At 32.3% G+C, this 26016-nt stretch overlaps 2 protein-coding genes across 2 annotated transcripts; one reads left to right on the forward strand and one right to left on the reverse strand.

Moving 5' to 3' along the window:
• Positions 1 to 14862: 14862 nt before the first annotated feature.
• LOC105787873 (cytochrome P450 78A7) lies at positions 14863 to 16888 on the reverse strand. Its single transcript, XM_012614465.2, has 2 exons — positions 15822 to 16888; positions 14863 to 15723 (listed from the first exon to the last, which is right to left on the reverse strand). The coding sequence occupies exons 1-2, from the start codon at positions 16812 to 16814 to the stop codon at positions 15103 to 15105; spliced, it is 1614 nt and encodes a 537-aa protein (XP_012469919.1). The 5' UTR covers positions 16815 to 16888; the 3' UTR covers positions 14863 to 15102.
• Positions 16889 to 21753: 4865 nt separating this feature from the next.
• On the forward strand, positions 21754 to 22845 carry LOC128033744 (uncharacterized mitochondrial protein AtMg00810-like). The gene has a single exon (XM_052621779.1). It carries the CDS (start codon positions 21754 to 21756, stop codon positions 22843 to 22845), a length of 1092 nt encoding a protein of 363 aa, XP_052477739.1.
• Positions 22846 to 26016: the final 3171 nt, after the last annotated feature.

The raw sequence follows: 26016 nt of genomic DNA on the forward strand, positions 1-26016 counted from the left end.
TCGTCTTATTTTTCTTGTTCTGCATTTGGCTTTCAGGACTTGCAGGTTAAATCTTCGCCACCACCAGTTCAGACTCCGGCACCTATACACAACGATCCTGCTATTATACAGGTAGAGAAAAGAAAATGGTTCTTATCTACTGTTGTATTGTACTACCATAAATAGCTTTCTTCTTCTTCTTTTTTAAACCAGTAATATTACCTTATTATGATCAAATTTATATGGAATGATATTTAAAATACTTCTGCATCTGAAGTTCATAGCTAGTATTGTACTTTCTAGTGAAGAAAGAGCCAACATACTGTTTTTTCTTCCCGATGGTTTCCATTTTCTTGTATTTAGGATATTCTAAGCATTTGAATTTGGTTTAGAGTTTAGCTTGTGTGCGCCAATGTTATTTTTGTTAGTATTTTTTAACAATTACTTGTGGAGAAATTGGAAAATTGATATGAGATTTTGTTCTTTCTATTGGTTCTTACTGGTTTTTGCTCCTACTTCTCTCATTAATTTTTAAAGCTTCTTCTCCTCATGTTTATGTCTTGTATACCTTTTTCGTTTTCCTTCAATTGTTTCTCTCAACACTTCATATTCGTGTGAATCGCCAAATGATTTTGAGGCCATTGTTGTTGGTGTCAACATACCACTGGTGTTCACATAAGCATAATAATCCAATCTGCTATGTGACATGCATAATTAAATAATTGCTTAATTATCAAATAATTGCTGTCAACAGACCAAAAGTTATTATTATGTATATACATAAGCATAATAATCCACTCTGCTATGTGTCAATAGACCAAAAGTTATTATTATGTATATATATAACTTCATAATGACTCTATAGCTTATCAAATAATTGTTGTATTTGGTCCCATAGGCTGTCAAATAATTAATTTCTAATAACATTTCTCGTTGCATAATAATTCTTACTCTATAGCTTATCAAATAATTCTTACTCTATAGCTTATAAAATAATTAAATTGTAATAACATTTCTCGTTGCAAAATTTTGTTCATAATTTGTTTATATCCTGTTTGTAGTTTAAAGTAGTTTGTAACTGTTCATAATTCCTGTTTGCGTTGTTTTGCTTAGCTTGCTGGGTTGGAAGGAGAACAATATTCTTTGGTGTGGAAGGTAAATTTTTTGCCGCTAGCTTACTGAGTCTTTCGCTGCAGAACTTGGCTATTCTTTGGCATGGAAGGTAAATTTTATTCTTCATTGTCTTCATGACTTTAGTTTGATTGAATGAATGGAATTTTCTGAAGGTAAATTTTCTGTTGCAAACAAAAGGTTTTGTAGTTAATCATCTTGCTCTTCGAGAGAAGCAGAGCAGAGCAAAAAGTACGACGAACTCCAACAGCAGCTTCAGAATATAATGAAAATGTTTCAGTAGTCGCAACTTCCGCCGTCATAGTGTATTGCATAAATATTTTATCATTTTAACTTTTAACATTTTTGTAAAAATAATATGAATTCTATTTTATTTATTGATTTTAATATTATTTTATTCGTTTAATTTGAAATATTATATAAATTTATTGCTTTTGGCTGGTTTAGATTTGGTTGCTTTTGATTTGTTGCTATAGGAGGGCTGAAAAAATGGAAAATTTTATTTTACAAAAATCCCAAAATTAGTGACTTTTTTTATAAAAGCGCCGCTAAAAGTCATGTTCTATAGCGGCGTTTGTGGAAAATCGCCGCTAAAGAGCACGACCTTTAGTGGCGTTTGTGGAAAAAAACGCCGCTAAAGAACATTACTTTTAGCGGCGTTTGTGAAGAAAGGGCGGCTAAAGAACATTACCTTTAGCTGTGTTTTCGAGGAAGCGCCGCTAAAGAACATGACCTTTAGCGGCGTGTTTTTTGAAGTGCCGCTAAAGAACATGATCTTTAGCGGCGTTTTTTTTAAGCGCCGCTAAAGAACATGACCTTTAGCGGTGTTTATTTCTGTAAACGCTGCAAACGTTAGCAACGTTGTCGATAGCGGCATTTTTTGCGGCGCTTGTGGAAGCGCCACAAATACCTTTAGTGGCGCTAAAAAGCGCCGCTAAAGGCCTAAAAAAACGCCGCTAAAAACCTGTTTTGGTGTAGTGGTTGATAGTAAGAATATTGACATTTCAACTTATGATAGTAAGAATTATGATAAATGTACTAATAGAAACACACAAAAGCCAACTTGTATATAATTTTTATGTATCATACCTCAATTCTTAATATTTTTACTATCAACACATTTTCTTAGAATTTTAAATTTTTTGATCAAGTATGAAAATATCAAATTTGAAAGTTATTTACGTAAATAACTTGATTTTTACAGTGTTTGTCGGTGCCGCTAGATATACTGGCAACACCGGCACCCCATCATTCGCCAATGATTGCATGTAAGAATAAAACAATTTTTAGTGGTGTTGTCAAATAAATTGACGGCATCGATTGAAATATGATTATATAAAATGTTCAGGGATCTAATGAAGCAATTACCCTTTAGATTAGTTGAAAAAGGGATGTCACCTAAGGTATGGTGGCACCAAATTAAATACTTTCCAACTTATGATCTATTTGTATGTTAGGTCTATCCCCTTTTTAAATAAAATTTAAATAGCCCTTAGAAAAATATAAGAATAATAAAATAAACCCTTCTCATTTTTTTATTTTTAAAAATAAACTTAAAAATTATATAAAGTCTTATTTAAATTACCCAAATATATCCTCAAAAATTTCCTCAAGTTTATCTAAATTTAAATATTTTCAATTCATTCCCTAACATATTTGAATTTAGATAAATTTGAGGAAATTTTTGAGGATAAATTTAGGTAATTTAAATAAGAATTTTATATAGTTTTTAAGTTTATTGTTTTTAAAAAATGAGAAGGGTTTATTTTTGTTATTCTTAGAATTTTTAAGGGTTATTTAAATTTAATTTTAAAAGGGGACAGATCTAACATACAAATAGACCAAAAATTTGAAAGCATTTAGTTTGGTGCCCCATACTTTCACGTCACACCCCTTTTTTCAGCCAGTCTAAAAAGGGTAATGACTTCATCATGTCCCTAAACATTTTATATAATCACACTTTAGTCCAATGCCATTAATTTATCTGGTGGCACCCAAAAAAATTGTTTTTTTTTAAAGATGATGATTGCTCAATGATCACAGTATGGTGCCATCAATAGGAATGGCGGCACCGATGTGCACTGTAGAAAACGGGTCATTTTCGTGCAAGATTTTGCACCTGGGTCATTTTCATAATTAATTAATTATTTTGGGTCAATTTCGAAAAAAAACCTATATTTTTACATTTATCACGTGTAGTTAAAAAGAATTTTTAAAAATTAATTTTAACTATTAATAATTATTAGAGTTAATTACATTAGGCGTCCTCAAATTATGACTTTCATTTTAAATTGGTTCCTAAATTTCAAAACATTCTAATTACATCATCGAATTATCAATGTTATATTAATTAGGTTTGTTCGTTATTAAAACTATTAAATGACACGTAAAATCTTATGTAACTAAATTCTAAAATAAAAATTTAAAGAAAAATATAATATTATTGCATAGTATTTAAAAGTAAAAACTAAAATAAAATAAAACTGAAAAATAAAGCTTTAGTAAAAGCTTTAAAAACCCTCAAAGCTAAGATTTTTAAAACATTTATTTTTACAATATTTATTTTTGCTTAAAATTTTCATTTTAACTATATAACATAAGATCTAACGTGTCATTTAATAGTTAAATTAAAGATTTTAGTGACGAAAGGACCTAATTGATATAACATTAATATTTTTAAGATATAATTAAAATACTTAAAAATTAGAGACCAATTTATAATATAGTATAAAAAGGTAATACATGAGTAGGCATAGTAAATATTCAAATACTTTTTCAAAATGAGTCAATTTAAGGAAAAAAATGTTGCTTGGTTATTTTATTTTACTCCTTTTTTTACACAAATTCGATTTATGCATTAATTAGAGAAAGTTAAATAAAATTACAAATTCCTAAAAAATCATTTTGCCTCCTAATCTTATCATCTGTCCACTAAACCATTGCTTCCTGTGGGCAGTGCCTCGATATTTCAATTTCCTACGGCTTGAAAACAGGCGCTTAAACTTTGTAGAAGAAACAAACAGCCATTATCCTAAGGAAACTAAAATAAAATGAAACCCTAAATTGTTAGATTTCTTTTACCCTTCTTCTTTGTTATTGCAACGTCAAATGTCCTTTTGCGAGGGAACTGGTATTCCTCAAACAGTGTGTGTGGGTCATTTTCTTCCCCTAGTTCCTTTAATCTTTGAGTTCCTTAGAGATCCTGTAACAAATCCTCTTTCTTCTCCGGACTCAGCCTATCAAAACATCGTCTCTGCCTCCTCTAACTTCTTCCCATTTGGTCCTTCAGAATGATAGGTTCAACCTTCAGCGGAGTTTCTTCCATCCAAAAGGTTGGGGAGTCACATCCTCTCCCCCCATGCAGCCACCGCGTGTGCCGCTTCGTTTGCTCTAAGCAATATGTAACGAAACTTAATGCTCCTAAGTCTTCTGGTTTTTTCTTTTATTTCATTTATGATGACTACGATAAGTGATCTATCGTTTTCTGGACTTTGTAGTTTCTTAATAACAATCATTGAATCCACTTCGACTATTACTTCGTCAAATCCCATTTCTTCTGCAAAGACAACCCCTTGGAGACATGCACATGCTTCTGCAGTTGTCAGATCTCGGACGTTTTTAACCGAGTAAACACATGAACCCATTACGAGTGTAACACCCCTAACCCCTCTCTGTCGTCAGATTAGGGTCACGAGTATTACTAACTAATCAAACAACTAAATCAATCGTAATCAACATATAAACTCACTAATAACATTATAATATGCAGGGGTAGGTCACGACAATCTGAAACTTTCATGCAAGATTCTTATACATTCGAATAATAAATTGTGCTATGCATTTCTAAACTTGGTATTCCACTGTCTACACTCTTATCACTATTTATTCGTTCTAGAATGTCAGAATTCGGATACATATAAGGTTATTCCAATTATTAGCATCAGAGTATTAGTCCATACTCTATCTACGATTATCTTTTTAATTTATCTTTGACGATGTTAGTGAAATGCATTTAATTTAGGTTTGTTAATCCACCCCAATTCATAATAAAAGTTACTCTTACAGCCCCTATTACGAGTCTACTGGACCCTAAAAATAGTTCAAAAATAAGTAGGGACTGATTTGAAGCAATTCTAGAAGTTTAGAAAATAATTAAAAAAAATTTAACTGCAAGGGTCACACGGCTGTGTAGGCATTCAAAGTAGGGATACACGGCCGTGTCCTAGCCCGTGTCCGTTCCCGTGTAACTCACTGACTTGGGTCACACGGCCAAGCCACACGCCTGTGTGCCAGACCGTGTACCCTTTCGAAATGGCCTTGCACACTCGTGTGCTAGCCGTGTGGACCTAAAATATGCCTTAAATCACAAGTTTACCATTTCCTATTTACTTGGACACTAAGAAACTCAATTGCTAATCGTTTAACCTATTCAAAACACGATTAAACATGCCCAAAATACACCAGATTTATCACCTAATATGCCTAACCAATGTACCTTCATTGGTACCACATTTGATATGTTCAAATATATCAACAACACATCAAACATTCAAGTCTTTCATTCATATCACACTTGCTATATTTGAGCTAACTTCCAAACTTCTAAAGTTACCAAGTATGAAGCTAAGCACATACCAAGCATTATGCTAAGCTACCAACTTTAAACTACCATATACCAAAATATAAACTAGGCTATACCAACATAGCCTCAACCTCAACCATATACACATTTAACCATCATTTCACTAGCAACTAATTTAACAACATCTTATAAACGATATCAACAAAAGACTCCCTAGGTACATGTCATTCCAAAATGAAATATCAACACACTTGAGCTCGGGATTTGTAATTTGATGCTGAGTCGACAATAATTCGAATAGTACCTAGCTTGCGCACTGAAAACAAAACCGCATGCTGAGTAAAACTCAGTGGTAATTCTATAATCCGAATAACATAAACTTGATATAAATATTTAAAATGCAAAATAAAACAAGTAAGCTATGTTCATGTGTTTCAATTCACTAGTATAATTTTTGCTCATTCTTTATTCACCTCTACTAAGATTTTCACATGTTCAAATAAATAAGTATATAAGCAATGTCATTTCATTTAACATTTGAATACATCATCTTATGCAATGGCATGATTCATACCTTTGATCAATACTTGAATTCATCCAAGTTTCACATCTCGATTCATTATTTCATATTTCATTTCTCATCTGATAATCATCTCCCATATTTTCCATTTCAATATTTTCTCATATCATAAATTATTATTTTACTTTCCTTTATTAAAACGACACGGACTCGAACGGATACACGGATCCAACCAACACACCAGTTTGGCACTCAGTGCCTCATCGGATAAATCCGAAGTAATAACTGCGCCCAGTGCTATATAAATTGACACCTAGTGTCTCATCGGTTAAACCGAAGCAAATTGGCACCCAGTGCCTCATCGACTCGAGGTCGAAGTAATCTCTGAACTCTTCCTATTCTATGGCATGCCATCTATATCCGAGTCAACCCAATATAGTTAATAGGGATTCATTTCACTTTTTATTACAACCAATGTATCAGTTTCATGAATATATATCATCACATATAAGCATATATTCAATTTGATAATCATCACATCTTTCTCAATACACATATATTCATAATCAATATATTTCATAATATACAAAATCAATCCATTTCATTTGAATTATGAATTTAATTCAATTCCCAAGTACCAAAGTACTCACCTTAATTGCTTACCATATGCAAACAATTATATATGCAATAATCTACTATTTAATTCGGATTATAGAAACACAAACCGTGATTTTCGAGCTATTCAACGTCGATTTTATCCTTCCTCTTTTTACTCGAGGATTTCGGTACAACGTTAGCTACGAGATAAAACAATTAAATCACATTAATATTACACATTTCAATTTCACATTAAATTTCAATTTTCACACTATATTTTGCTTATTCTTCAATTTAGTCCCTAAACCGAGACTAATTTTAATAATCACATTTAACTTCATATTTTTGTACTAATTTTACTCTAGACCATATTTAGCTTCCTCTTTTCCAATTCGACCCCATAATTTCAAATTTTTCACAATTTAGTCCCTATTGTTCAAAATCAATAATTAATTCCATAATTTAGTCCTTTTTCATTTCTAACTTAAAAATCTATTTATTTAATCCCTGATAATTAAACTATTCAACAATGTCAACATCTAAAATCTTGAACAATACTAAAAGTTACAATATGGGTCGGGTAGCCCTAAGTACTGGGATTTCAAAAATATAAAAATTACAAGAAAATGAGACTAAATTGACTAACTAATTGAAATTTGAAAGCTTGAAGCCCTTAGGCCATGCGTTCTCTCCTTCCTCCCTTTCTTTTCTTTTTTTTCATTCTTTTTCTTTCTTTTCTTTCTTAATTTTTCATGTTTCCACTCACTTTTATTATTTATTTTATTATAACTTTAATTTTAATTATTGTTATTATAATAAATATATATACATTAATGTTAATACATATATAATATATAATATATACATGCATTTTTACTTAGCCACATTCGGCCACTTAGACACAACCATTTACTAAATGGTTTAATTACTATTTTAGCCCCTTTAGTTTATTTCAATTTATATTTCAACTTTTACCCTATACGCGATTTGGTCCTTATACTTAATAACTTTTAATTCATGCAACTTCACTTAACTAAAACCTAATTAACTATACAACTAACTTTGTAAATATTTTTAATAAATATTTACGAGTCCAATTTACGAGAATGGAGTCATGGGAATGCACTTTTCGACACCCTTGACTATCGGGTAATTACAACAAGTTCCATGTTGTTTCTGATAATTATTCCAGAGATTGCTTTGTTGTTTTGTTGTTGAAACGCGGTCTCAAAATTTACTTTGCCTTGTTCCTCTATTGGGAGTTCCCAGTGGGCTTCCTTTTTATTGTGCTTGCTTTCCAATACTTCGTCTAGTATGCTTAGTTCTGTAATATATTGCACATATCCTCTGCCAAATACCTTCATGGAAAAAATTGTTCCTATTATGCCATATTGCCCAGAATGAAACTGCTAGACATGTACAATGATACGTGTTATTGATGTTAAAAGTCTCAGCTAACCAGTGTTTCCAGTCTTGATTTTCATGTATGGGCGCGGATGTCACTTTCATCTGTTGGAGAACTTGTTTCACAAGATTACAGTCTCGGAAGATATGGTTGACTGATTTGTCTTCTTCACCGCATATTGGACATAGAGCATTAAACCTCAGCCTACGGGCCTTTAGGTTACTTAGTGTAGGCAAATAATTGTTTATAATTCTCCATAAGCTGATTCGTAATAATATATTTTATGCTACGTTTAGTTGTCGATGTAATAACATGAGAAAAAAACTTATTTAACACAACTGTCTTATAACAGGTAAACATAAAATAAAGAATAACTTGTACAAATTTAAACATGTAAAAAAAAGACCTTTTTAAAATAAGCAAAAAAAATTTACTTGGTGGAAAAATATCAATTATGATTAGTATATAGCCAATGAATGACTAAAAGATGTGGAAAAATAATACTCCAACCAAACATAACATAAAAGTATACTTGGCTGGTAAGTTAACTTGCGTATTTAATAGGCATAATGATAAATTTAGCTCTCAACATTTACATATTTGGTTAAATTGGCCCTTATTCTTTTCTCTCTTTTTTTTGGAGCTAATTTTGGTCCTCAACCTTTCAAAAAGAGTTCAATTATTTTTTTAACAAAAATGTTGACTAAAACATTAATATTTTAACAATGTTGGTGTGACAACTTACGTGGTAGTTTACGTGTACTTCATGTTGACATAACAATATTTGTCTTATATGTCAAGTTAATAAATAATTTAAAATTATAGAATATTTAAAAAATTATAAATGAAAAATTAAAATATATATAAATAGTTCATAAAAGTTCAAAAAAGTAGCATGAAGTACACATGAATTGTCATGCAGGATACAATGTTTAAAAATTTAATGCTTTAGTTAGTAATTTCGTTAAAAAACAACAAGTCAACTCTTTTTGAGGGCTAAGTTTAGGTTAAAAAAAATAAAGGCCAAATTGATAAAAGTTATGAATGTTAAAGGCTAAATTAATCATTATGCCTATTTAAATCAATTTAGGATTCACACATAATTCATTTAGAAAAAATATTAATTTTAATAAATTATTTAAAGGAAATAGTCCATATATTTACTCGTGGATCAATTTAATATCTATCAATTTAATATATTTACTGTTTGTGAGCTCACCGCTCGGTCCCAACAGTTGGGTGTAACAAAGTATATCATTATTCTCATATTCATTAAGTAATCATATCTTGGGCTATATTTATGAATTGAAAGTAATATTATTAAGATAGCTACGCAAAACTTTAGAATAACGTAAATAACGCGTGATACATAATGTGGGTACAGTGAGTGTGGGGAAGCAAAAGATGAAATGGTACGGTAAATGGTTGACGAATCTTTGAAAGTGAATGTGAAGGTGTGAACCCTGAAAATATCCAACTCTCAGCTCTGACTTTTAGGTTAGCTTAGCTGCCTTTAAACCCCACCCACCCGACACCCCTGTGCTTTTCCTTACTTTTTTATCCGCTAACTCCTGTCGTCTCCTTTCACAACTGCTGCCAGACTCACTGAGTGAATCACTGAGGTCATTGTTTTTGGTTGGACTGCGAGCCCCCCACTGACACTCTCCTCCCCTCCTTCCTTGGCTCTCCCTCATTTCAAAACTTCATATGTGAAATATTATTTTGAAGCTGCTTACTGTTTGTTAAAAAAAATTCTTAATTTAGTTACTTTAAATAAAATAATTATGCGAATTAATTATCACTGTTAAATTTTTTATTTTTTTAATAAATTACTGATATAACAATTAATCCATTAAGTGTTTAGAGGCTTTTTGTTGACTTTTTTATTAAAGTTTAGAGGTTTCTTTATAAAAGATTTTGAAATAGACTAAAATAGAATCGTCTTTATTTTAGAGTGGCTGTGAGTGTAGTATACTCAAGATTAATTTAGTTTGATATCAAATTGGAAAACCTAATATGACTACGCAAGAAGAGTAGTATCACATGCAAATTTTGTATATAAATCTTTTATTTTTTGCTTAGTTAACCAAAATATAGTTCAAAAGTATTTTACGTTTAAGTCTTCTCTATATTTTTAATTATTAAAAAAGTAAATCTAACGATAATCTAAAAACTTTTCTTGCAGTTGCTCCCTTAGTTTTACAAATTGAGGTATCAGTTTTCGGGCCAATCTTACTATCCGCTTTTTCCTTCCTCCTATTAATCCTTTTTTTCTTATTCTATCTGCTTTCTTTTTTTTCAATTTGTAAATTTGGTTTGTAGGTATATTCACTATCTTTATAATTTGTGATAGACAAATGACGGTGTCTGACGTCATTGAATCTTCACCGGTCACTAACAATTTCTCTTGGAAAGTGGATTGGCGTGCTCTTCGTCGGCTTCTTAATCTATTTTTGTTCTGAGAGTATTTCAGAATAATAAATTATTTTATAAGTCAGTTTAGGTTCGTGTTATCTTAAGTTTTATATGTAGTTCTTGTTTTCCTTTGTTTAATAAGTCTTCCATTTTGAAAGTTTTTGTCTTGTCTTATACAAGTTTTTTAGAATTACTTATGCATGTTGTCCTCTTATTTAAGGGTTGAGAAAGTTTATGAGTAATTCTAAGAATTTTATAAAAAAAAAATAAATCAGATTAATATTCATGTCCTATTTGTATTTTAAGACAAAATTTCAAGGTTTCTTTTCTGTTTTTCTTAAACGTGGTTTGGGTTTTTTGAATTTCATTCTTTGATCAAGTAGAATATCAAAGCTTTCCTAGTATTTATTATATTTTTTTAGCATTAATCTCATTTTAGGTTTTTATCATATTTATGTTTTTTTTTATATAATGCTTAAAACTATCCATAGCCCCTTCTCCACCCTTAAATAGGAAGATAATGTGTTTTAACGCACTCGAATTCACGTCCTCTTGCACTAACAACAATATCAATACCAATCGAGCTAAGACTCAATCGATTGTTTATTATATTTTAAATTGAGATTTCATTGTTTGCAATTTCAAAGAAAATATTGATTTAAAAAGTTGAATAGCATTTATACTTACCTTGCACATGTTTCATGTGTGGGTATTTTTGGTTTTTTTTATTCGATTAGGTTGTTTTCGATTCTTCGTTAATTATATTTTGTATTGAGTTAATTCTGCATTGTAGTTGGTCGGACATACATTGATACTTGTAGTGTACTTGTAATTTCAATCCTCTCAAAAAGGAATTAATGAGTTTAATAAATGTTTTATATAATGATGAATTTGAAATTTCGATAGTTATTTATGAATATGAAAAATCATGTATTTATATCTTTAAAATATATTAGATTATAATACAACCACAACGTGGGTGGAAAAATGTAAAAAGTATATTCATTATAAGTTTTAATTAAAATGGTAAAATTAAATGTTTAAAATCACGATGCCTTAGATTTAAATCTCATAATTTATAATTTTATTAATTTTATATAGAATATATTAAAAGATAAAAATAACCCTCATAATAATCTATTTTATAAAAAAAAATAATGGGTTTTAGTGGTTTTCAAATTGAGTTGGTATTTACTAACTTGTGACATCAACTTAAAATATTGTTTAGTTAATTTTACCATTCATCCTCAAACTATAACCTTCATTCTAAAGTGGCTCGTAAACTTTAAAGCATTCTAATTGTAGCCTCAAACTATTGAGGTTATATCAATAAGGTCCTTCCATTATTAAAATCATTAATTTAACCATTAAATGACATGTCAAGTCTCATGTGGTATAGTTTAAAATGAAAAGAAGTTAAGAAAAAATTGTAAAAATCAATGTTGTAAAAATCTTGGTTTCAAAGTTTTTTTACAAAAGCTTTATTTTCACTAACTCTTTTCTTTAATATTTTCATTTTAAATTATACCACATAAGATTTGGCACGCTATTTAATGATTTTAATAGTAGGACTTGATTGATATAACATCAATAGTTTGGGGATGTAATTAGCACATTTTGAAGTTTGAGAATCAATTTAAAATGAAGATCATAGTTTGAGAGATATCTAGTGCAATTAACTAATTATTTTTATATTTGCAATAACATTTTTTTGGTACTATACAATTAGAGGGTTAGTACTCACACACACACCTGGTGGGGACATACCCCCTACCATACACACTACGTCCAAAGGGATATGTCTAAATAAAGGCTTACCACTTGCTCCTCCGGAAGCTCGAATCCAAGGTAGTGTTTTGGTATGATAGAAAATAGTTATTTTCCTGAGAATTTAATCAGTTGGAAAGTGATTTCAACGTTTGGTATGTCAAATTTCATTTACTTTCTTTGGAATCTAACTTTCCCTTAAGTGTTACTTTTCCATAAACATGGTAATGTAATTCCCATAATAAAGTGGGAAAGCTGTAAGTTATTTTCTCACATAGGTTGGAAAGTTAAAAAGGTAATAAGACAAAATGAACCCTATTTTATATTGGTTTAGGGCATTTGTCTATTTAAAAAACACTATTGTCTCCCTCCTTGATTTTATCTATTATTTCAACTTATTCTTCGCAAGCAATTTTTTCCTTGATTTTAATTTTTATATGCATACTTAATCATCTATATGGTATATTATTTACATAATATATTTATTTTTACTGTTTTTCTCTTTTCTTTTTAGTGTATTAATTGAAATTTTAAAAGAATAAATACATGAATATTATCTTTTATTTAATAAAGATAAATTCATAAATCGTCATTATATTCCTAATGAACTAAACGTGATAATGTAATATTATTAGAATGTTAACCAATACCTCTAAATGTATATCAAACATTATAAAAAAATTTTCCCGACAATCATATTCCATTGAAATCATAATATAGGAAAGTCACGAGTGTTAAAAAGTATATGTTGTATAGGATGAGAATTCCATTGAGAGGACCACGCATTCTATGCTGTGTATTCATCGAAATGTTATGAGAAAACGTGAAATGTGAGATAAAACGTAATTGGAAGAAATACAGACCGCAATGCGTTTAAAATTAAAATAAAAATAAAATATTACTATTTTATTTTAGGGTCTAAATCAAGCACTTCATATTTTAATATTTTAAGCCACTGCATGAAATGTGCGTGCACCAGAGGCGGTTAAGTCCCCTAGGAATGGCTGATTTCGGAGGCTCTCCGGCGTTATTTGCAACTCATCAATTTTTAATAACTCAATTTCTTTGTTTAATTTTCATTTCAAAATTCCTCTTAATTATTTGATTTGATACACATTATCCCACTATAAGAAAAATATTTTTTTTAATTACAATATATACTTTTTAAATTTTATTTTATTAAAACTATTTATAAAATTTTACAAATATATTTTTATATTAATTTTATAATTCTTTTAAATTTGTAAAATTCAAATTTCCTAATTTTTCCTAAATCAATTATTTATCCAAACAAAGCAATAACAATTGGTAGCATTTTGAATCCATGAATTCTAAAATACTAGCATTTTAAAAATCTAAAAATTTTAAAATTCTTCATCCAAAAGTTCATAATATTTTGAAGTTCAAATCTCACCAAAATAATATTTTATAAAAATATTTTAAAATTAAAAATACAAGAATATCATCTTAAAATTTGTTAATTTATAAAAACAATCAACTTTTAATCATTTCTCAATTAAATTGATCTTTAATTATAATCATAGTCAAAATAATTATATCTCATAAAAATTAGTAATAATTCATGTTATACCCCTACCTAACTTAGACACATAACACCACAAGAAATTACCTGAGAAGAACCTTCAAATGGCGTTCCACCTCACATCAATCGTTTGATCACTAAGTTAGTGACCAGCCATCCGTGCATCTCACCTTTCACCAAGGCACTTGCTTTTAGTGGGACTACTAGGGGACCACTAAAGCAAAACAACCTTGTACTACCTCAAAAAAGAAAATGTTAGGGTAGTACCTCGCTTGACGACAACTTACGTAGAGCAGCCTTGTCACTTGATCGACCACACGATCACCATGCTCCGGGTTTGTTAGTGACATGACATTATTGGGGAAGAGACCCTTCCCCTATATATATAGGGTACAAGGAACAATAAAGAAGAGATCTTTTTCCCCATCAATAACCCTAAGCTCCGCCTGTTTAGGTGAACTGGCCTCCTTAACGCTATCATGTTCTCTTTCTTACCTCCTCCCTGGTTGAATATTTGTATCAACCTATCATTTAAACAAGTTTAATCTAACTTTTCTACAAAATTCTATCCTAATACAATACAATATAATCTTCAGATATTAAACCTTAATTTGAATAATTTTGTACTTGTTTGATTAGATTTGTCGGTTATTGGAATCGCGGACTGTTACCTAACCATTCTTTATTTTTGGGGTCACCATTTGTACGTAACATATGAACTATTAAATTTATGTATATCAGCAGGAAGAAAACTTTTAACTTGATATATGAACTTAATTTCTTTTATTTTTAGTCGTACTTTATAGAATACTTATTTAGAGAACTCCTCAAGAACATAAATTCATTTCTATCACTTAATTCTTTTCACAAAAAACCAGTGATGTAGACACCCAAAAACTTTGCTGTTGTTAATATGTACCTAGTAAGACACAACCTTGAATAAATAATAAATAGAGAATGCAAGCAAAACATCAAATTATAATTTAGGAGCCCACGGAAACTCATTCCAATCCCAAAGCCTAAATATCAAATACCTGCAGGAAATTCGTTTACCCACTATACTAAATATACAGTTTCACATAGAAAATCTCAAAAAAAAAAACACACTAAATAAAACCAAGAACGATGATAACAGTTAAACCCTAGAAAACTAAAACCCTAGGCTAAGGCAAAAGGGTATCCTCTCTTTCCACAGCAATAGCATGCAATGGGAACTTCATCTCACATGACAGCTTCAGGACCTCACTCAAATCGACCGGGTGAGCCACCGAATCTTGAACCCACTTGAAACCTTGCATCAGCTTGGCTACCCACAGTTGGACCGTCACCAGCCCAAGGTTCTTCCCAGGGCAAACCCTGCGCCCAGCCCCAAAGGGTGCGAGCCTCAAGTCACCGCCTCTTACGTCCACCTCAGCTTCCAGGAACCTCTCCGGCTTGAACTCGACCGGGTCTTTCCACACTTTGGGGTCATGGGTTATGGCCCACATGTTCACCATGGCGGTTGTGTTGGCGGGAACCAGCATCCCGTTGCTGAGCTGGACGTCCGACGTGGACAGCCTAGCCCAAGAAAGCAATGGCCCTGGGGGATGGATCCGTAGGGTTTCTTTGACCACCGCCTGAAGGTAAGGTAATTTCGCCATGTCAGCGTCGGTGAGGGTTTTGTTCCTCGTAGCACTGTCAATTTCAAGTTGCAGCTTGGCTTGTACTTCCGGGTGCAATACCAACTCAGCCATGACCCACTCCGTTAACAAAGCAGTCGTATCAGTTCCTCTGAATATCATTTCCTAACCAAAATTCTCCGACTTAACTTAGTATTTGAACATGCAAATAATAATGATCACATAAAAATTAAAATACTACTATGTTGTTACTATTTACTAACCCATAAAACAGCAACCATGTCATCTTCTTGGAGTTTTTCTTCACCGTCAAGAGAGAGCAAAACATCTACAAAATCAGCATTATCAGACAGCATTTTGGACTCACTGAGTTGTCGGTGTTGTTCAATGATGCCTTTGACGAGTTTCCTAACTCGGGGAACGAGTTGCAAGCAACGTTGATTGATACGAAAGGGATCATAAAAGTAACTCAGCCATGGCAAATAATCAGACCAATTAAAAGCCCCAAGTAGTTCAAACCCTTCTCTTACCATATCCCTAAGCTCTTCCAGTTCTTCACTGTCTTTTCTCTGGTCATATCTTCTGCCAAAAACACTTCCCATAATATTGTTCAAAGCAGCAAACTGGAGGTGTTTTCTTAAGCAAACAGAGCCATGGAGCTTCTGTTCGTTCGCAATGTTGCGCAGCATGACAGTACAGTCAAGCTGGCGACCGGGTTCGTGTGCTAAAATGCGCTTGGGTGCAAAAAGGTGGGAGGAAGCTATCCTTCTCAAAAGCCTCCAATGGGTTCCGTTGGGAGCAAACCCTATGGCTCGACTGAACATGAGGCTTTTAGCGGACTGCTTAATGGGTCGGTCAGCAAAGTGAGGGGAAGTTAAGATTTCTCGAGCCGTGTGGGGATCAGAAGCTACGACCACTGGGGTGGAACCTAGGCTAAAAGCCATGAGCTGAGTATTGGCCCTGGACCAAGCCATGGCGGCAAGCGAACGGTGAGCCAAACCACGACTCAAAGTAAAGAGGCTACCAAAAACAGGGAAACCCCTAGGACCAGGAATAGGAAGGGTACCTTTTCGGTTCCTTCCATTTTTCCATGCAATCCCACCAACAGCAAATGCCCAAGAAAAAAGGGCAATGGAAAGAAATGCCATAAAGAGGGAAAACAAAACATACCCATCGAACAAATTTTTGGATCCAAAGAAAGCTGGAAGAGTGTAAACCCACCAGCTTGTATCTTTTGAAACCGAACCCAACTCCATTAAAGAACAAAGACTAAAAAAAAGGAAGTAAGATGCTTAACTTTATGCAGAGTAGAAAAAGAAAGAAAGGGGTGGATACTATATATAATATAGAAATATTTTTGGTGATTATTTAAATATGTTAATATAATATTATTATGTAGAAAGCGTTAAAAAAATGGATGTGACATAACGAAAGGAGAGGAAGGAAGGGGGAGAGTTTCACGTGGAGAGAGGAAAACGAAGAGCTCTGTTGCATGAGAGAGAGAAGGGTTGGAAATCTGAGAACGAATTGTGTGGAGGGGGTTGAGGAAGGGACGTTATGACCATATCTGATACATGTTTAACGGTGGGCGCGCATACTATACTATAGACTTTAGTAGAAAGCAATGACTGAGACTGTGAGACCCGAGGGAAAGGAGAGCATTAAATGAGAGACCCCGCCCCCCTGAGGTTGAAAACGGCGACCCAATGAACTGAAAGGGAAATAACGCTTAAGGCCGTTCAAGCGTTCGACGCATTGAGAGCTGTGACGGTTTGAATTTAATGCCTAAGCTTTACAATATATGCAGTCCCGGCCGCAGCCTTTAACATGCATCAGTGGAGAATGAGATGGCTCAAACACATTATATTGAATGCGCTCCCGGTTATTAACTGCAATGCTAAAACCACAAGTTGTATTTTTTTAGTCAAACTCAAGTTCTACGTTGTCGGTAGTGATTAATTTCTTTGCATATAAGGTTTTTTTTTTTTCGAAATCAAAATGTTCACTATTATTTTAGTGATTAATATGTGCGTCACAAGTGCTCTTCAAAAAGATAAATGATTAGCTATAAAATATGCTTCATTCGGTAAAAATCGAACTCTCAACCTTATAATTTAGGAATAAAGTAAATCACCACACCACATTTCATGATTAATCAAAAAAATTATATTTTTATCGTCTTTGTAATGTAAAATTTTGCCCCATACTTTACACATAAACTGTTACTATTATAGACTAATCCTAAACATAAAGCTGGACACTAGTTAATAATTAAAAGATAATATAATTGGCTCTATTAACTCAAGTTTTTAAATAACATATCAGTGGTCGAAACAAAAATAAAATGTTGAATAAGTACATGTACTAGCATAACTAGTGCATGTATTAAGCTAATTTTTAAATAAAATATGATAATAGTATTATTTTAATTATCAATCATTTTAATTAACATAATATTTTTATTATTATAAATTTGAGCTCGACACTAATTAATAATTAAAAGATGATATAGTTATCTTAAAAATAATTAAAATTTAAATCTATTAACTCAAGATTTTATAACTAACATATCAGTGCTCCAATCTAAACAACCGTTGTATCTTCATTAGTTTTAGGACCTCTCTCCTTTGTATCAAAATGAAGTGTTGAATAAGTACATGTACTAGCATAAATAAAATTTGAACTAGCACTTGTTCTGACCTAATTTTCATTTTAATAGAATATGGTAGTAGTAATTTTTTAATTACCAATAATTTTAATTAATATATTATTTTTATTCTTGTAAATTTGGAGAAGTAAATAGATGATTAAGGACTCAAACCTTGATATATAATGTCCGAATAAAAATAATTTTACTCTTTTTATCAACTTGATAAATGATTCTATAGAAAACTTTTGTTAAATGAATGTTATATATAATGTTTAAAATCAAAGCTTCTAAAAAAAAAAAAACAAATACGTGGAGGGTCTATTTTTTGACATATGTATGTCTTAAAATTTCACAATGTGTTATCAAGTGGATGCCATCAAAATCAAAATAAGTTTGTGAAGAAATCAATCAAGTATTATTCTCTTTTCCTGAGATTGTTGAATCTTAGCATGGTATCAAGAGCCAAGGTTTTCTTGGTGTAAAAGTTTTTTTTCATGGCTACTAATGCGATTCCAGACAGTGTACAGCAGTTGACACACCACGTCACTCCTCCAACACTAGGGAGGCTGAGCATTCGCAAGGAAATGGCACCTTTTGTGCACCAACAGTTCACTACTTCTCTAAATATGATACCATCAAACTTGCTTCACACAATTTTCTTTTATGGAAGCATCGGCTTTTGTTGATTCTTGAAGGCTATGGTCTTGAAGGGTTTGTGTTAGGTACCATTCCCTCTCTTCCTCCTCTTGTTATTGGTTCTAAAGGTCAGCAACGTAAAAATCTCGTTTTTCTTGTCCATAGGAAGCAAGTTAAGTTTCTAGATTCTTGGCTGTTGTCCACTGTTACAGATGATATTTTAGTTCATCTTACAACTGCCAAAACAAGTTTTGATATATGAACTGCCATTGAAAGAAGATTTAGTGCAAAATCGACCATTAAGGTCTCGAGCATGCGTCATGCTCTGTACTCACTCAAGAAAGCAAATCTTTTTGTTAAAGAGTATGTGTCCAAGGTAAAACAACCTAGTGATAATTTGAATGCTGCTGGTAGCTTTGTCTTTGAGTAAGAACAAGTGAGTGTCATATTGGCTGGCCTTTCAATCGAGTTCGAATCTATTCGGGTGTTTGCCTCTGCCACTCATTTATCTCTTGATTTGTTGACTGAGATGTTACTTGATTGTGAAGCAAGACAACTGGAGTTGTTAACAGAAGTTCCCTGCCATGCTAGTTTGGCATCTAGACAGCAAGACAATGAGGTTGGCTTGAAACAATCTGTTGAGTTTACTCGCTACTCTCAGGATTCTAAGCAAATCTATAGAGGACCAGGTCGGGGTTGGTCTCGTAGAAATGGAAGGGGCTGGTCTCGTACTAGGCCACAATGTCAGTTATGTGGTAAGTTGGGCCACATGGTTCAGACCAGTTATCACAGGTTTGATGAGAATTTTTCTGGTGTTGTAGGTCTAACCTCAGTACAAGTAAATTATCATCAGTTACATGGTTCTGGCTGTCCTTCCTCGGTTCCTACTTGTCAAGCAATGTCTCATTGCTGTGGCTCGTTTCTTCAAAATTCTTCCAGTCATTTGCCTCTTCGAGCTTCCACATCTTCACAGCCCGATTCCATCTGGTATCCTGACTCTAGCGCAACAAATCACATCACCCCTGAAGTGTCCAACCTCACGGCCGCTTCTCCCTACGCAAGTACAAACCATGTCACTATGGGAAATAGTGAGTCTGTTTCTATTGCTAATGTAGGCTCGTCCACTCTCTTAGTTGGGGCCAAACTCCTACGTCTTCAGAATATTTTGCATGTTCCTACAGTATGCAAGAATTTGATGTCTGTAGGTCAATTTCTTAAAGATATTGAGTTTCACCCGATTTTGTGTTTTGTGAAGGACATTCAGATAGGGATGACACTACTAGAGGGCCACATGCATGAAGGATTGTACAGATTTCAGTTCTCTCAGTCTACTCCTACTGTTGCTAATTTCTCCTCGAAGCCTAGCTCAAGTTTATTAAACAATGCTCAGCTTTCCTCGTCTTCCTTATGGCATAACAGGCTTGGCCATCCTTGTAATACCATTCTGGCTCATGTATTGAAGGCTTATAATATTTCTTTCAAACAGAATAATTTACAGCAAGTTTGTACATCTTGTCAGCTACGCAAAGCTCACAAGCTCCTTTTGTCCACTTCACATACAGGGTATTCTTTCCCTTTCGAACTTGTGGTATCTGATGTATGGGGCCCTACTCATTTTCCTTCAAATGGTTTCTCTTACTATGTCTCATTTGTCGACATGTATAGCAGATGCGCTTGGGTTTATTTTCTCAAAACCAAGTCTGAAGTGGCTCAGTGTTTTTTGAATTTTCATCAGATAGTTAAAGTCAAATTTGGTCGTTCTATTAAGATGCTACAAACTGATGGGGGCGAATATCGTGTCATGTCTAAAGAGTTATCTCAACTTGGTATGCAGCACAGGGTCACTTGTCCCTACACCTCGAAGCAGAATGGTGTTGCTAAAAGAAAACATAGGCAACTAGTTGATATGGTCTTATCTCTCTTGGCACAGTCCAGTATGCCTTTAAAATTTTGGTTTTATGCCTTTGTGCATGCTGTCTACTTGACTAACAGGCTACCTACTCCAGTATTGTGTCACTTTAGTCCCTATGAAGTGCTTTACAAGCTCAAACCTTGACTATGGCTTGCTGCGGGTATTTGGATGTGCTTGTTTTCCTGATCTAAGGCCCTTCCAACAGTGCAAGTTGTATTTTCGGTCTCAAAGATATGTATTTCTAGGAAGTCTTTCTAACACCAAAGGCTATAGGTGTCTTTCTGCGGATGGTCGAATCTTTCTGTCTCGACATGTTCGGTTTAATAAAACAAAGTTTCCCTTTAATGATGGTTTCTACAATGAGTCTCTAATTGAATCTATGCGGGGTATTCATCAACATTCTGTGCTTCCTCTGGTTGTAACTAATGATTCTTGTGGGCACACGACAGCACAAGCAACTCCCAGGTCAAATAGAAACTCTAGTATGGTGTCTTCTCATAAACAGTCGCAACCAACTCAGTCTTCTTCTAGTATTTCTACTAGTTTCCCAACAATAGCTAAGGAACCTATTATTGTTGATCGAATTGAGGGTATTACAGCAGCTACTGTCTTGGATGAGATTGAGCCTACAACCATCACTGAAGCCTTTAAGAGTACTACTTGGACAATAACAGCACAAGCTGAAGACAATGCTTTGGTTTCTAATCATACTTGGGACCTTGTTTTCTTACCAAAAGGTTGTCGTGTTTTTGGTTATAAATGGATCTTCAGAATCAAGAGGCATACAGATGGCTCCATTGCCCGATACAAGGGCAGGCTGGTTGTTAAAGGTTATCTGTAAAAAGCTGGTGTCGATTTTTAGGAAACCTTCAATCCTGTAGTTAAGCCAACCACTATCAGAGTGGTTCTTACGTTGGCAGTGTCTCTAAACTGGCCAATTAGGTAAGTTGACATCAACAACGCGTTTTTGAATGGGGATTTGAGTGAGGACATCTATATGCTACAGTCACCAAAATTTAAACAACGTGGATTAAATTGTGAGCCTCTTGTTTGTAAACTGAAAAAGGCTTTATATGGTCTTAAACAAGCCCCTCGAGCTTGGTTTCAGAAGCTGAGAGAGTTTCTGGTCGCCACAAAATTTGAAATCTCCAAAGTTGATAGCTCTCTCTTTATTCTTCGGCCAGGTGCTCAATTACTTTATGTTTTAGTTTATGTTGATGACATTATCATCACTGGGAATGACTCTCAAGCTATTGATCAATTTGTTACTCAGCTCAATGCTCAGTTTTCTTTAAAAGACCTAGGAAAGTTGAGTTATTTTCTTGGCATTGAGGTTCAGTACACGTCAGAAGGAATGTTTCTGTCTCAAACAAAGTACATTAGGGATTTACTTCACAAAGTCTCCATGGATAGATCGAATGGCCTGCCAACACCAATGGTCACTAATTGTCATATGTCCGCTGCTGAAGGGAGTCATGTTGAGGATGAACATTACTACAAAAGCATTGTTTGTGCCTTACAGTATGTGGTGATCACCAGACCCGGCATTGCTTACTCAGCAAACAAGGTGTGTCAGTTCATGCATAAGCCGTTGGATTTACACTTCAAAGCTGTCAAAAGAATATTAAGGTATTTACAAGGGACACTGAGCTATGGCTTGAAATTCACTCGAGCCTCTAAATTTCTACTTGAAAGATATTCAGACGCTAGTTGGGGGTCAGATGTTGATGATCGGGGGTTAATCTCCGGGTTTTGTGTATTTCTTGGAGGGAATTCAATTTATTGGAGCTCAAAGAAACAACAAGTGGTCTTTAGATCTACAGCAGAGGCAGAATACAGGAGTGTTGCTCATATAGCTGCAGAAATGGTTTGGATTCGGTCCTTGTTAACTGAGTTGTGCATTCCAGTTTCAACCAAGGGTTTGATATGGTGTGACAGCTCAGCTGCGATTGCAGTAGCAGGAAATCCTGTTATGCACTCCAAATTTAAGCATGTGGAGTTGGATGTGTTCTTTGTCAGAATAAAGTGGCAGTTGGGGTGCTTCAAGTCGGCCATGTTCCTGGTTCCAACCAGATTGTGGATATACTAACAAAACTGTTGTCAGCAGCAGTGTTCACCAGGTTTCGAAATCAACTTTGTGTTGTTAACATGACTTAGGAGGAGTTTTGATTAGCAAAAAAGTAGATAAGTACGAGGTATATTAGGAGTAAATACAGTTTCAGTTATTAGTTACTGTTAGTTATGATTAGTTATAAAGTTGTTAGTAACGGTAGTTATCAAAGACTTCTCATCTTTGTATTAAATTCATGTAACTAGTTTGTGAAGAAATCAATCAAGTATTATTCTCTTTTCCTGAGATTGTTGAATCTTAGCCCGACAGAAAAAAAAAGAAAGCCAAAATTTTATATTATAAAGATTGTTTTAATTTTAGTTTATTATGTTTTAGTGATAATTATGTCAAACATTATAAAATTCTAATTGGTAACTCTTGATATAACTCGGAAATATTATTATAATGGATACTTGATGCTCAAATCAATCTACATGCTAAAGGTTTTAGAAATACGATTGTGCAAGGCAATCAGGAATTTAACTAAGACAAAGTCAAATCTATGATTTCCCTCCATCTCATCTTCATGAAGGGTTGAAAGCAGATTGTTTGACCATAGATCCACTTAAATTGTGGAATAACATGAAAGAAAGATACAACCATAAAAAAAAGGGTAATCATTCTTAATGCTCGTTATGATTGGATACACTTTATATTTTAAGACTTCAAACCAGTAAATGAGTACAACTCTACATTATTCAAAATAAACTCTCAATTAAAATTGTGTGGAGAAAAAAATTACTAATGCAGACTTATTAGAGAAAACTTTCTCAACCTTTCATGCTTCTAGTGTACTCCTACAGCAGCAGTGTCATGAAAAGGATTTTAAGAAATACTATAAATTAATCTTATGTCTTTTGGTGGCTGAGACAAATAACAAGTTGTTGATGAAAAACCATGAAAGTCGTCCCATTAGTTTTGCTTCATCTCTTGAAGTGAATGTGGTAGTACATAGTATTTCTAAAAGTGAAACAAATTATGGTTGTGGTCGCAGTCGCGGTCGTAACCGTAATTATGGATGTGGTAAAAAATGTAATAGTTATTGTTCTCATGATGGTAGTATTGACCATCAAAATAAGAATAACATTGAAAAGAATGAGAAAAGTGATCTAATTAATCCTTCAAAAGTACAAAAAAAATTGTACTATCGATGTGGAATGAAAAGACATTAGTCGCATACTTGTCATACACCTGAACATCTTGTAAAGCTATATCAAGACTCTCTCAAAAAGAAGGGAAAGAATGTTAGAACAAATTTGATATATCAAAATGATGATGTAGAGGCTAATTTTGTGCACAAAGATGATGATCTCGAGTATAATACTGAAACAAAATCTGCTTACAATGGTGATGACTTCAATAATCTTGTTAATCTTACCCATTTGGATGTGGAAGATTTTTTTGAGAATGACAATGGAAAAGTTGGGTATGAAAATAACATTTGAGTTATTATTTTCTATTTAAGCATTTGATTTTCATTTTTAGGAAAAAATATATGTCCATGTTATTCAGTTCTAGAACATTTGATTTATTGTTTTTTACGAAAAAGTTATATTTTCATGTTATTCGACTTTCAATATTTTCTTTTAAATAAAGTGTTTTTTTCTTGAACAACACTTAGGTGTATTTTATTCTATGAAGTATGAAGAAAATGAATTTCCCAAAGTCTTTGGCTGATCCTAAGATCAAGAATGAAGAGATAATGCTTAAAGATAGGAAGTATTTTCTCAATTAACAAGAAGTGAGTAAATGTTGTAGTACAAATGGTAAGGATAGAACGTGAGAGAAATTGGAGAGATTAAGGTAGAAAATTAAGAATAAAAGAGTTGAGAAAATAGATGGATAGTATTGAACGAAAAAAATTGAAAGTGTAGAGGGTATATATAGAAAAAAGACATAAGAGATAAAAAAAAATTAAATAGTACAAGTAGAAAATCAATGGCCTTGAATTTCTAACTGTGGCGATCCAATGATTAAAATATTTCCTTAAATTTCTATTTCCCTAATAACCTCATTTTGAGACAGATATTAAAACCTATGAGAAATGAGGGTGCTACCTATCCTACCTCACATTACAATACAGCCCTACCTATGCTTGGAAAGTTCTCTAAAGCTGCCCATATTTATATTATAAAAATTAACTAATTATAATTCTTATTTTTAATTACCTTAATGCTAACTTTGGACTTAAACTATACCTAAATTTCTCCACCACGTTAAGAACTTAGTGTTATTTGAACTTATCACATCAATCTTTTTTATTTTTTTATATTGATTAAAAAAATAAAAAAAATTATATATATTAGATTACAATATTCTTAAGCTTTTAATATCTTCACAACATAAAAATTTTACATAATAAATCACTGTAAATTTTAAATTGTAAAAATTTCTTTTAATATTTTTAAAATTAAATACACTATTAATGTTACAATAAATTATTTAGTGGTCACAATATTTAAATTTAATTAACAATCTACATTCAATAATTAATAATAAAAATTAAGTTAGAAATTATATATAAAAATAGAATTTCACAAAACCTACTATCGTAATATTTATATTTTAAAAATATTTCCAAGATATTATTTATTAAAATTCAATCTAATATCAATTATCATGTTTTAAAATTACTAATATATTATTATGTTTTAATTTCATAAAAATTTTATTAATGAAATGTTACAAAGTTAATAAAATAAATTAAAAATAATAAATGTAATTTAATTAATATGTAAAGAAAACTAATATCATATATAAAATTTAAAAATTATTTTTAAATAAGTAAAATTTTATAAATTTATAAAATATATAAATTTGAAAAGTCAAAATAATATATAAAAATAAAAGTTTTATAAGAAATGAAAAAAGTATTTATATTTATAAAAAAGGCAAAAAAATTAAAGATTTCAAATATATATATATTCTACAAATTTTGTAAAAGTTTTAATATTTTCCAAAATTTTAAATTTTAAAATTTAAAACAATGAATAAAAATTCAAAAAGAAAAACAAGAAGAAAAGGTTTAACTAAAATTATGAAGTATAAAAATGAAAACCAAAAATTGAACTTAAAATTTGAAATTAAAAAAGCCAAATATATAAATTTTAAAAAGTTTTAAATAAATTTTTAAAAATTTCAAAATATATA

This window comes from Gossypium raimondii, chromosome 2, assembly GCF_025698545.1.
Source record: "Gossypium raimondii isolate GPD5lz chromosome 2, ASM2569854v1, whole genome shotgun sequence".
NCBI classification, from domain to species: Eukaryota; Viridiplantae; Streptophyta; class Magnoliopsida; order Malvales; family Malvaceae; genus Gossypium; species Gossypium raimondii.

Bases quoted from the DNA above. Each gene is read 5' to 3' on its own strand.
- LOC128033744 (XM_052621779.1), top strand. From the start codon at position 21,754: ATGCTACAGTCACCAAAATTTAAACAACGTGGATTAAATTGTGAGCCT.
- LOC105787873 (XM_012614465.2), bottom strand. From the start codon at position 16,814: ATGGAGTTGGGTTCGGTTTCAAAAGATACAAGCTGGTGGGTTTACACT. The intron at 15,724-15,821 runs GTTAGTAAATAG...AATTTTGGTTAG, and splicing joins ACATGGTTGCTGTTTTATGG to GAAATGATATTCAGAGGAAC.